This window comes from Tachypleus tridentatus, chromosome 9 (genome assembly GCF_004210375.1).
Source record: "Tachypleus tridentatus isolate NWPU-2018 chromosome 9, ASM421037v1, whole genome shotgun sequence".
In the NCBI taxonomy this organism is placed as follows: domain Eukaryota; kingdom Metazoa; phylum Arthropoda; class Merostomata; order Xiphosura; family Limulidae; genus Tachypleus; species Tachypleus tridentatus.
This window is the reverse complement of record NC_134833.1, coordinates 44,685,945-44,698,345: the sequence shown is the minus strand read 5'-3', so window position 1 is coordinate 44,698,345 and position 12,401 is coordinate 44,685,945. Positions and strand designations below refer to the sequence as shown.

The 12,401-nt window shown below is 32.8% G+C and overlaps 1 protein-coding gene across 4 annotated transcripts in view; it reads left to right on the top strand.

The window, feature by feature from the left end:
- The window catches only part of LOC143225172 (WASH complex subunit 2-like), a 172,679-nt gene that overhangs the window by 87,120 nt on the left and 73,158 nt on the right, over positions 1–12,401 (top strand). For all 4 annotated transcript variants that reach the window (XM_076454128.1, XM_076454129.1, XM_076454130.1 and 1 more), the window contains exon 14: positions 6,865–6,980. In XM_076454128.1, the coding sequence (XP_076310243.1) occupies positions 6,865–6,980 (116 nt within the window). The remainder of the gene's footprint in view (positions 1–6,864; positions 6,981–12,401) is intronic.

The following is a 12,401-nucleotide window of genomic DNA, read 5'->3' as shown; positions in this document are numbered from 1 at the left end:
CTATTACATCTCCAGTAAAAATGTCTTCATAAAAGATGGGATCTGATTGTGTACAGCAAAAATGTAATATTTACTAAAAGCTTACAAAATTCTGAGAAATATTTACTTATTCTGCCACTTGTAGCTATTAATTTACTACAATCTTTGTCCATTTAAGCATTGGAGTGTTGAGGCTGTCTGTGATCTGATTTATTGCAATATAGAGACATATCTGGTCCAGGGGTTCTGATGTTACTTTTGCCATTGATCCAGAACATTCTGGAGATAATTTTGACACATTTTTTCTGGCACCTTCATTTACTAGGTTGGCTTCTCACAAGGCTAATTTAGATCAGTCACTTCCCATGTTGTTTCTTTATTTTGTAAGTCAAGTTTGTGAGGTTCTGAAACTTTCCCCTTTTGCCTTTGAATCTACTCTTTCCTTGATGGCTAAAAGGTCTGAGAGTAATTACTTTGATTTTCTTCCTTTACCTGGTATTGCTGCTCATGCTGGGAGGTTTACTATTATGTGATGGATAGCTATGCCTTGTCCCTCACATATGTCAAAACAGCATGCTTTGGCTTACCACTGTCAGGAGGACACATATTTAAATATTCAAAGACTTGATCATTTTGGGACATACGGGGTACCAGACTGGACCCTGTGATCACTTTGAACAGATCACAATTTTCTCAGATTTGTCTGACCCTCACTACTGTGCTGTGAGATATTTATATTTTTCTCTAGATTTTGTTGAAAGACTTTCAGTATTCCTAAAATGAATGTTTTGATGAATTGTGTTCTCTGCTAGCTTCTACCCTATTAAGATTGTCAGCTTCTACTCTTTCCTTGGCTTCCTGGCTTGTAGATGCTGGGACTTATTGGGAAGAGATGGTTTGTTGGAGAAAGTTTGTCTATCTGCTTCTACCCTCTGTGAGTTAAGTGAGGCTCCTTTTCAATGTGCCTTTGTTTGTAGGTGTTCCAGAGGCATTGGAATCATGGATTGATGCTGCCCATTTGCATTTTTACTTGTCGTAATTGGCCTGTAGACTTTCTTTGGCTCCTTCTAGAAATCATGGCATGCTGCTTGTTATGCATACCTACCCATGGCTTCAGCTTTATGATCTGTTAGAACTCAGAATAGATTCAACACATTTCTAAGCCTTGCTCAGCCAACTTCCATCTGATTCCAGACTATGGAACAGACAGTGAGGCTCTTATGTCTCATTCTCCTACTATGTGAATGATTCTCTATCTTTTGGGGATGTGTGTATCCCTCAAATCTCTTATTCTTTTGGGAAAAGCACACATGCAGTCTGTTCATTGGGTGCTGTGCAATAATTGGATCATGGACTTTGATCCACTGGATCATTAAGTTTTCTTACTTAAGAGCAACACCTTAGATCATGAGTGGTAGTGGGATCGGACTACTGATGTTCCTTTACTACCCCGTCATCTCAAAGTTCATCTCTTCACAGATACCTTCCTTTATGGATGGGGTGCATATAATGACAGCCAGGAATTTTGGAATGTTTGGATAAATAATGAAACTTCCTTCCACATCAGCATTTTAGAACTTCTTGCTTTCCAACAGGCAATGGTTTAAAGTCTAGTTCTGCTGAAGGGGAAAATCATCATAATTCATTCTAACAGTTCCACAGTAGTATCTTACATTTTCTGTCAAGGGAGCATGCATTCCAGGACCTTTATTTTCAGGCTTTGAATATTCTTTATTGGGCTCACATGTCATATTTCATGAGTGATGAATTTAATAGCAGATCATTTGTCTCAGCTCAACCAGATGAATTCTGTGTCACTAGGTTTTTTTGTGAATTTTCTCAAAGTTTAGGACTGTATATCAACACATTTGCCACTCATTGTAATTCTCAACTACAGCCATTTTAGACTTCAGAATCTCATCTTCAGGCTTTGGCAATAGATACATTTAGTCAAGATTGGATGGGATTGTACCTTTATGCCTTCTGCTGATTTATTTGTTATCCAGAGTTCCACAATTTGTTGAGTGTTGTTGCTAGTCATGAATTGGTTTCCTCTTTTACAGTATCTTCAAGAGTGGCTACCTCTGCCACAACCTTAATCTGAAATTCTACACCCAGACATTTGCAAGCTCAAACTTTATGTATGAAAGTTATGTGGTGCCTTGTACAGCATCAGGGTTTAACTTCTAAAGTTGCATTGTATTTGTCTCTATCCATGGACCTGCAGTAAATTCAGGGTGAAGAGCATACTTGTTTTGGATGTAGTATGGTTTACCCCCTTAAGTACTACTATAATTTTGGTACACTCATGCAAATGCTTTCTGTATGGATAATGCCATCACTGGCATCTCCACCTTCTCAGTGTGGGATTCTAGCTATAAGGGGCAGTAGAGGTATGTTTAGAAGTTAACATTGTCCTATATTTATAATGTATTTCTAATAATACTTAACTCTTCTGAAACTCTCATCCTTCCTTCCCATTCCACTAAGAGCTAGTGTTAGAGATTGAGATGATATCACTCTTGAAAAAGGGATAAAATTATCCGAGTGAGGTGTTTATATACAGTACTATAATAGAGTGTGCATTGACACAGGTGGAGAGTATCACAAGACACATTGCCAAGGGTAATTGAGTGGGGTACAAAAGAGTAGAGAAAGTGAGAAAAGTCAACCAGTGTTTAGATTGGCAAAGTTGAAACCTTAGCAGTCAAGTAATAGCTATAAGTATCAGTGTATGCAAGTATTATTAGAAACACAATTTTACTTTTAAAAAATGTTATCTTTCTTGAAGATGGATTTAGTAAATTTGAAAGTATAGTGAATATTATGTGTATGACTTCAAAGAAATAATGGGTAGTAAAAACCATCAACATTGTGCCTATACTGCTAAAATGATAGCTTTACATTAGAAGAATCAGAGTGACTGCAGCCTCTTTTTTAGGGCTCTTTGTGAACTGGTGGAAATATAAAAATATTTTTGTTTTTGTTAAATGTATTCTTCATTTGTGTTTACTGGACTGATAAAACTTGATGTGGAATTCTAATCATTTGCAATTACAATACAAATTCCTGTTTGATCTCATTTTCTGAGCATTATTATTCTACTTCACTCATTATTACAAAACTTCATTATATTATTGAATTATTCAAGAAGCTGTGTCTGTAAAACCTATGTATTTTTCAATTATGATGTCTTCAACTATAAATGTACTGCATTTTATCATGATAGATGTATTGTTAAAATGGTTCTCATAGTAAATTTTAAATGTTTAATATTGTAATGTATAAGCTCTAACAATATCCATTTAAACCTATTAAGTGATAGACCACTTTTTAATATATACTATCCAAACTATGTGTATCACGGGTATAGCGCTTGTGATTACAACTTTTTTGCTAGGATTAAAGTCTAATTTTCTTCTTGATGCAGACAACCCTGTTCTCTTTCTCATTTTATTGAAAACAGAAACATGATGAATATTTATCTTTCAAACACTTATGTTTAACTTTAGTTAAGAATATGCAGATTCATTATTTTCACAAAGGTTATGGTAAAAGCATGTAGAGTACCTCTTAATTCATCTTCATTCTCATGTTGCTTTCTATCTGCAAACTAATTGGTATCATACTGGTTCACTGTGATTTATGATGTTCCCTTCTTCCATGAATACTTTGGTGAATGTGTTCTCAGCCAAGAACACTGCATAAATATGTGATTGCTACTCACTGGAATTCCTTTTGGTCTCTGGTTCCACACCTTCCAGCTCTGTAGATGTATTCAATCAGGTTTGAAGGGGTCTTCACTTGTATACCTACCCTCTGATCAGACTTCTCTCCAGAAGTTTTCCTTCCTTCAGACCATTCCTTGTCGTGTCCTGCAAGTTCTCCAAATTTGCTTGTTCAGATTTTGTTCCATCTGCTCTGGCCCTTGCTGAAGAGACATCCTCTTCTCTATTTCTGTCCCAATCTCTCCTCCAACAATCATGATCTGATGTGGATTATTCCAATGTCACAAACTCCACCTGTATCTATGGTGTTTGTCCAATCCCTTGCCTTAGCTTAGGGACTTATCTCTAGAGGAAAATCAAGCTTTCCTTCTCCTACTTCTTTACATTCTATACCCAAGCTGTACTCCCATTTGGAGTTAGAACAACCATTTTGTCCAGTTTGTTCTCTGCTTTATTATTTAGTTCATACTGTCTCCTTTTAGGATTCTCATTCCCATCTATTTGTTCCATGGAATTCCTTTGTTACCAGTGATCTATCATCTGTTTCACTCAGTGGTTGGTTTTCAACTTGTGTGACTGGTGTATTCTGTATTATTCATGAAGGTCACTGTTTACATAGTGTTTCTTCACACCACATTTGTTATCTAACTATGTATTTTGCTCTCAAATCCACTGTTCTTTCTGGCTGGTATATGGACAACTCTCATCACATTTGTCACATGTTATCTGCATGGCCTGTGTCTTCCTCAGGCAAGTATCATCTTCCTTTAGTGGCATTTTGACACACTCCTGTTTGTTTAACTTTGTAAGTCATATTTACTTATTTTTTTATCTTATTCAGTTTGTATACATCATATTTCAAGATCCAACCTATGGCAAGTGTTGCCTGGTCAGTTATGCTTTATATTATACTAGCACTAAATCTGTATACTTCTGTAATGCTTAATGTTGAGATGGGGTGTTTCTGTAAGACTGCTTATTTGACAGTATGATGTTTATCATTGTTTCATATATGAAGGATCATCACTCATGGATTTCCTGAGTACAACAGATGGAAGTTTCTTCTCATCCCTACTGACACATAATTCTTCCAGATGGGGTCTTTCTACTTTTTTAAATAGGAAATTTCAGATGCCTATTGCACTGTCTCTAATTTGTTGTTCCTGTGGTCTCCTGAACGTTTTTACTCTCTTTCTCTTCTATTGGAGCATGGGAGTCCTTGCTAATTTTAGTTTCCAGTTACAAGAGTGGTGAACTGAGGAGATTGCCTTCTGAGGGTTTTGTATAACAACCAGAACTGGAGTTTATATATCATGTATACTCACTCAGCTAGAAGAGGGATCTCATGATTACACTCATTACTGAACAATGATTATACAATAAAATAATATTCAAGATCCAAGACACTTTCACTAGATGTTTTCTAGTGAATATTATGTGAATATTATTCAAGCAGGACAACTGCTTGAAATGCAGTTCCAAGGCATTTCCTCTAGATGTTTTTTTTTTTACTCAAGCTGATTGCAGTTGGTATTATCATATGCAGTTCAAGATACTTTATCTTTGATGTTGTCCATAAGATTGCACTTGTTGATCTCTATATATTATGCAAAATATTTCCACTGGAAGTTTATTTCCTGGATGTCTTACACTTAGCATAATCTGATGTATCCCAAGGTTTGTCCTCTAGGTGGTTTTTCCCATATGGACAATGCTTGACAAAATTATTGAATATATGTATTCAGGATATTTTTTGCCCAGGTGAATCATACTTATTGCAATCATACACAATTCATAGTCCTTTCTACTTTTGCAATGTGGGATTCTAGCTCTGAGAAAGAGGAGGTAAGATCATTTTGTATGTTAACATTTTCTTGCAATGAAAATGCATTTGTGATAAATAGTACTTCCTCTTGCTCACTTCCCACCCTTCCTTTGCACTGATATGTTAGTGTTTCTAGTTTATACCTGCCAATTTTCAAAAGTGAGGATTACTCTAGAATAGTAAAGGGAAATAGCTGCACTAGTATAGAAGGTGTTGAATGATTGGTGTAGGGTAGTCATGTGATCAGCACATATTCTGAAATGACTCAAAGCTGATAAGGGTACAAAAGACTGGTGTGCTGTTAGTGAAAAATATTTGCAATACTTATAGAGCAGTCCAGGATTGAAATAGCTGTGGGTAAGAGGAGCTTTTTACCTGTTGGAAGTTCATTTTTAGTGTAAGAAAATGTTAACTTCTATAGCTTTTATCAGAATACCAGTTTATAAAAGAGGGGCCAAGTAATATGAGTTTGTAATAAAAATGACAAAAAATTTTTTCTACAAGTTTGTGTTTAAATTGTGAACACCACCACTTTTTAATAGGGAATTAAAAAGATACAGATTGAGATATATTTAATTCTAAGAAATTTATAATTGTACAAAGATAAAAGATGATAATCTAAGCATGTAGTTTTAAAATATAATTTATATGATTTAAGATTAAAATTTATTCCACTTCTGAGGGCAAATAATGCTAAAAATCAGGTTTCAATATCCAAAGCATGCAGAAACAGGTAGCTCATTCTGTAGCCATTCAGTTAACAACAAACAAAAATTACATAAAAAGTGATATTAAATGTTTAAAATCATTCGACAATATCAGTGGTTTTGTTATTATGATATTCTGTTTATATCGAGAATGGAAAAATATGAGAAAGTGTATCAGTGAATTTGTTTCTTTGGTTTCTTTAATAAGTAGCTTTTAAGTGATTTCATGTATTGAGTGTGGATATTTTATGCTCTTTATTGACATGACTTATTTTGTCATACAAATCTTTTGGGGAGCATACTTTAGCTATTTCTATTCTGAAAGTAGTGTAGTTAGATGATACATTTTTAATGTACTTGTATCTGTCATATGTTATTGCTAAAGTATATATGCTAGCTCACTATGGTATGAAAAAGGTGAGTTGAAACAACATTCATAAGAAACCTCATGTTAAACTATTTTTACCCCTAAAACTTGTTTGTTTGTTTTTTTATAAGAGTTTAAAGACATTTCCCATGTATGTTCGTTATTTTGGTGATGCTTAGCTATTGCCAAGACACTGTTTATTATTTATAATGCTTCTTATAATTTTATTTCTGTTTTTTATTTTTTTATATCATTAAGAGAAAAGTGCAAAGTTGGAAAAGCCAAACACAAAAGGCCTTTTTGATGAAGATGATGATTTGTTTGGAATAGGAAATATATCATCAGAAGAAACAGTAGTACAACAGTCTGCTCAGGTAAGTAAATTATGGTTTTGATATCATGCCTCCTAGTGACTCAGTGCTAAATCATTGGCATATAGTGCTAGAAATATTTTTTCATTAGCTATGGTAAGGAGGGCACAAATACCTCATTGTGTAGCTTTATGCTTTACAACAAATGTAAAAACTTGATATCATACAAGATAACTATTAACAACTGTCTAATAAGCATAAGTGTAGCTGTATTTTTCAATGATGATTTTGGAAGACTGATATTACTTTGTTAAAGGTAAAGACACTGTTATTATAGATGTTTGTGTGTTTCAACACCATTATTTTTAAGTACATTTTACCCAGGCTTGTTTGAGATAGCTTTGAAATAGTTTTATATTGCCTATATGGGCACATTCTGCCCAAGGGCAAAATTGTACTACGGAACTAATCGGTTATAGAAAATAATTTTCCAGTCATTCTTCCACTAGCACAAACTAAGTTTTCATGTTTTACAGAGCTGAAATTTATTTTATAAAAAGGTTCTGTTTGTTTGATTTTGTAAATAAATTTTTTCAAAAATTAAAGATATTGATTTTGAGATGATTTCAACATTTTATGAATTAAAATGTTAGTATTTGTGAATTTTTTTATTTTTTTCTTAATGCATTGCCTACCATTGCTTCAGTGGAAAGTGTGAGGACTAATGATGTTAAAAATCAGGTTTAAGTACCTGCACTGGACAAAACACTGATGAAACATAGTGTTACTTTGCATTTAACAGCATACAATACTAAAAGCAACCTAGAAGAAAAGTTAAAATAATTTTGAACAAAACAGGGTCAATTAGATTTAAAGCAAGGACAAAATTTTTGGTTGTATTGGATAACATCTTCGTTGACTACTTTTAAAGAATGTAAGGAAGACATAAAAATGAGTAATTTCAGTTTTAGCAAAAACAAGTTTTTTAATTATTTATTAAAAATATGTCATAGTGATATTTCTTTTTTACTTGTCAAAACTAATAATTCACTGAAATACCACTTAAGTAAACTACTTGTCAGAATCTGGATAATCTGCAGAAATTTTGTCTCAAATTTTAAACAATTTCATCCAGTGCTTCTTTAATTGTAGGAAATCAAAGCATTCAACATGTATGTTGAATCAACACATCTGAACATCTGAAGCTAGATGTAGTAGAGTTTCTATAACTCCCACATTATTTTATTCTTTTTCAAAGTACACTAAAGTTGTTATGTAGCAGTAACACTTATTAGCTGCAAGCTTTCATCTTACCATGAAACTAACAATTAACATTGCATATTCATTACATGATTTTTAAACAGAAATATTATGATATTAACATAGAGTTCAAGTCTCCCATGTGTTGTTTCATTATTTTCCCAAGTACTCTCAGGATGTTGTACTGTACAGGCATTCACTGGCTGCAGGCTCTCATGTTACCACAAGTCTACCAATCAATATCTCATATACATTACATGGTAACAAAACAGGAAATCTTCAAGACTTAGTCACACAGAACAAACCCACTGAAATAAATTTAGTCAATGATACACTGTCACTTTCATGCTACTACATTGGTGGAGCTTATCATTTCTCTGTTATGTAGGAAAGTTCTGACTCACCATCTAATTCCAGTTGGGTAACAGTTTAACTGTTTTCTTCCTTAATGAAATCGCTCATCATTTGGCTTTAGTAGAATATAACCAGTAATTAATAGAGATTTGTGCTACTTGATATTTGTATCCTCAGCAGATGTGTCCTAATTATAAAGCTGGGTAATTTTTCAATGTTTGATAATTATTTTCAAAGTTGAAAGGTACCAAAAAATTCTGATGGTGCTGGAGCTTGAAAATTTATATAAACTTCTTATGGTTTCATATCCCTTGCCTGTGCAGTTAGTCCATTACATAGAACATTCTTACTGTTCTTCTTCAGATAATACACTTCTAAAATATACTTTGAAACTTTATTTCATTATATTCAGAGTCATAATATTCATTCCTTGTTTGCCACGTAGTATAATGAAAAATCTGAAAATATCTGTTGTGTCATTTAACAGCTTCTGAAAGTCTTTCAAAGAACTTCCTTATTAAATGAGATTTGAGTAGATTAATGTTGTGATTTTCAAAGATCAGTACACTAAAGACTTTGTATAAACTTTGCATAACAAACCTGGCCTTGTTTAAATTTCTTTAGGGCCTGAAGCTTCCACATGTTTTTTCAAGTTGTACAATATTGGTCAGAAAGTTTCATCTTTCTGATGCATTTTGTTGAGTCCTGAAAGAACCTATGTCAGGTACAGCATGAAATATAGAAATATGTGAAATTTCACTGTTTTGAGATGCTTTGAAAATATGAGCTTCCTGTGTTTCAAGATATATTCTATGAACTTAGACTTAAAGCAAAGAATATTTAATTTCTTAACCACTTAACATTTCCTACATTCAGTTGAGATGAGACCTTTCTCTCAGTACTAGAACTTATCAAGCTGGTTGAAATGTGAAAGATGTGGTCATAATCTAGGCTATACTTGTATCATCCCTGTCAAACCAAACATGCTCACCCTTTCAGTTGTGAGGGCATTGTAATGTGATGGTCAGTCTCACTATTCATTGGTAAAAGTCACCCAAGAGTTGGTAGTGGATGGTGATAACTAGCTGCCTTCTCTCTAACCTTATACTGCTTTATTAAGGAGGGCTAGCACAGGATAGCCCTCATGTAGCTTTGCAAAAAATTCAAAAACAAACCAAACTTACATCATCAGTTACATGAACAACAACTGTAATGATGTGAAATAAATTAAGCAACAATCCTCACTCATGCAATGCATAATGCATATTTTACAGTAATGTTATGGCAATGATATATATGAAAAACTTTTTTGAAATGTGAACACCCTTTAAATAAAGCACTTGATTTGTCCTTTATGTCAAAATAATTTTGGCACACTGTACAAAAAAAAAAAATTTAATATCACGTTTAACTAATGTGAATATTTTAACCACATTCTTTGAAGCAAGATAAATAATACAACAAAAGAATGCACTACCAGAAGAAATAAAAACTAGAATGTTTTGTAAGAAATATGATTAATGCTTAAGTTGTAACAAAAGAAAAGTAAATTGGAAAAAAGAAAAGAAAAAATTAATAGGTAAATTAACTGGGATGAAGATATTCTTTGGAGAGGAATATGAAAAGTCAAATTATTATCTTCAGAATTAAATGAGAAAGAGAAAACATACCACAACAGTTTAAAATTTTGAGAAAGTTAAAATAATTTATATGTTCCAAAAATTTAAGTGAATAAATAAAATTAGGGAAGACAGACTCTTAAATTAAAATTTGAACCATGAACCATGGATCTCTGGCTTACAAGTCTCTGCAACTGAGCTATTTAAGAGTACAATCATCCCCATGTATGTTAATAGAATATGAATATGCTAAATTTTTGTCATCAAAAGCAAAAATCCAAGTTTTAAACAAAATATTTTCAGATAATTTAAAATGAAATAAATTAAACTAATAAATAAAGAATTAAAAATAATAAAAGACCAGATGCTTATTTTATATTTATATTTTTGAAATGATTTTGGAATATTTTATCATTATTGTTAGGAAAAAAACCTAAAGAAAATGTATATAATCAGATACCTGTTACATTATAAAATATTGTACACAAAATAGTTTTAGGTTGTACTCAGGACACTTATAACAAATTTTTATGTGCAGAGGTTTAACCCTTAAACAGCAGGAATGTTGTAGATAGCAGCATCAGTTGGTAATGGCTACCCCTTAAGGGTTAATAATCCCTAGAGGTTATCCTTCATGTTTTTATTGTTATAGCTATGGTGTGATCTGAGTTGTTTTCAATTCAGTGTCATACATCTTATTATTCATGTGTTAAAAACACGTAGGTCCAAAAAGTCTTGATAAAACTGAAATAGAACACCACCAACACCTTTTCATATACATTATCATCATTGGCTACAGAGCACCAGAAATGATTTGCTTACAACACTACACAGAGAAATAAACAATTCCCAGAAGGTCTGATGACCTCTATGACGTTACTAAACTAAATCTTTATATACATCGTATTATTATATTTGTTGTAACCTATTTACCTTAAATTGAAAGTAGTTAATTGTAATACCAATCATAAAATTTTCAGGCTGTGTAGCAAAGATGATAATATTTAGTATTCACTTAGTTGGCTTAGAAAGAGGAGCATTTCACATTCATCTTATGTTTACATTTTTACATACATACATGTGTGTAGGGATGTGTATAATTTCAACAACAGAATCAACTGTGGAATGAGGTTACATTTAAATTTCCACTGCTGTAGTTACAAGTTTTCAAGTCTCACTCCTCTTCAGTGACAATAACTTTTTACATGGAAAACTTTCTTGTAAAGCTTGCCTAGTTTCCTATGCTGCACAGTATCTATGTCAAGGTTGACCCTATAGAGTTATATTAGATCCTGGATGCTACATCCACCCTTCTTACAGAAAAACTATGAATAAAGAGGATGATGCACATGCTTGAGAGAGTTGACAACTGTGTTTTCTGTTTCAGAAGCTCATTGACAGGCACATAATTCAGAAATTGAAAGGTATACAAAAGTTATTGTTAGTGGTATAGAATTGAGGTATTGATTTACCAGATGACAGCACCATTGAGATTATACAAGCATTGGTCTATCAATACATTAATTGGACTTGACAATGATGTAGGATGATGTATTCTAACTCTTCTGCCTCTCTTATTATTATTCTGGTTGTTTTAAGCTGGAGGATGATTTACCAGATGTATGGCATAAGGCTATTGTCATTCCTTTCTCTAAATTTGAGAAGGATCCCAAGATTCCTTCTAATTATCATCCTGTTGTTTTGATTAACTGTCTCTTATGAAGTTTTGGAGAGGTTGATTGATGCTTATCTTGTTTGGTTCCTGAAATTGAAATAATATCTCACCCAACCAGTGTGGTTTCTTAAAGTAGCTATCCATTGTAGGCCACTATATTAGACTTGAAACATTGGTCAAGTGAGTCTGTACTTCTTATTTCTGTGTGTTTTTCTCAGTATGTTTTCTCCATTTGCTCACTTTCTATGTATTTTTGTTTTAGTTTAACTTTTCTTTAATGTAGCATGTAATTTGAGTGATTTCTAAGGTTTAATGTAAATTCTTTATATTCAGCTTTAGATGCTGAAGACTGAATATGTAAAAATCCAATTTATAAGTATCTTAATCTTTCTGTATTTTATATTAGGTTTGGCTTAATTGTTTAAATGCATTATAAAATATATAACATTTCAGTTGCTCAGTTTTGTAAATTTTTGGTTATTCTTTCATATGAAAAAGCATGTAGTAAGAAAAAGTAAAACTGCTCAGAGTTGAATTTGAAATATTGTTGCAATTCTTAGTAACTATCACCAGAAT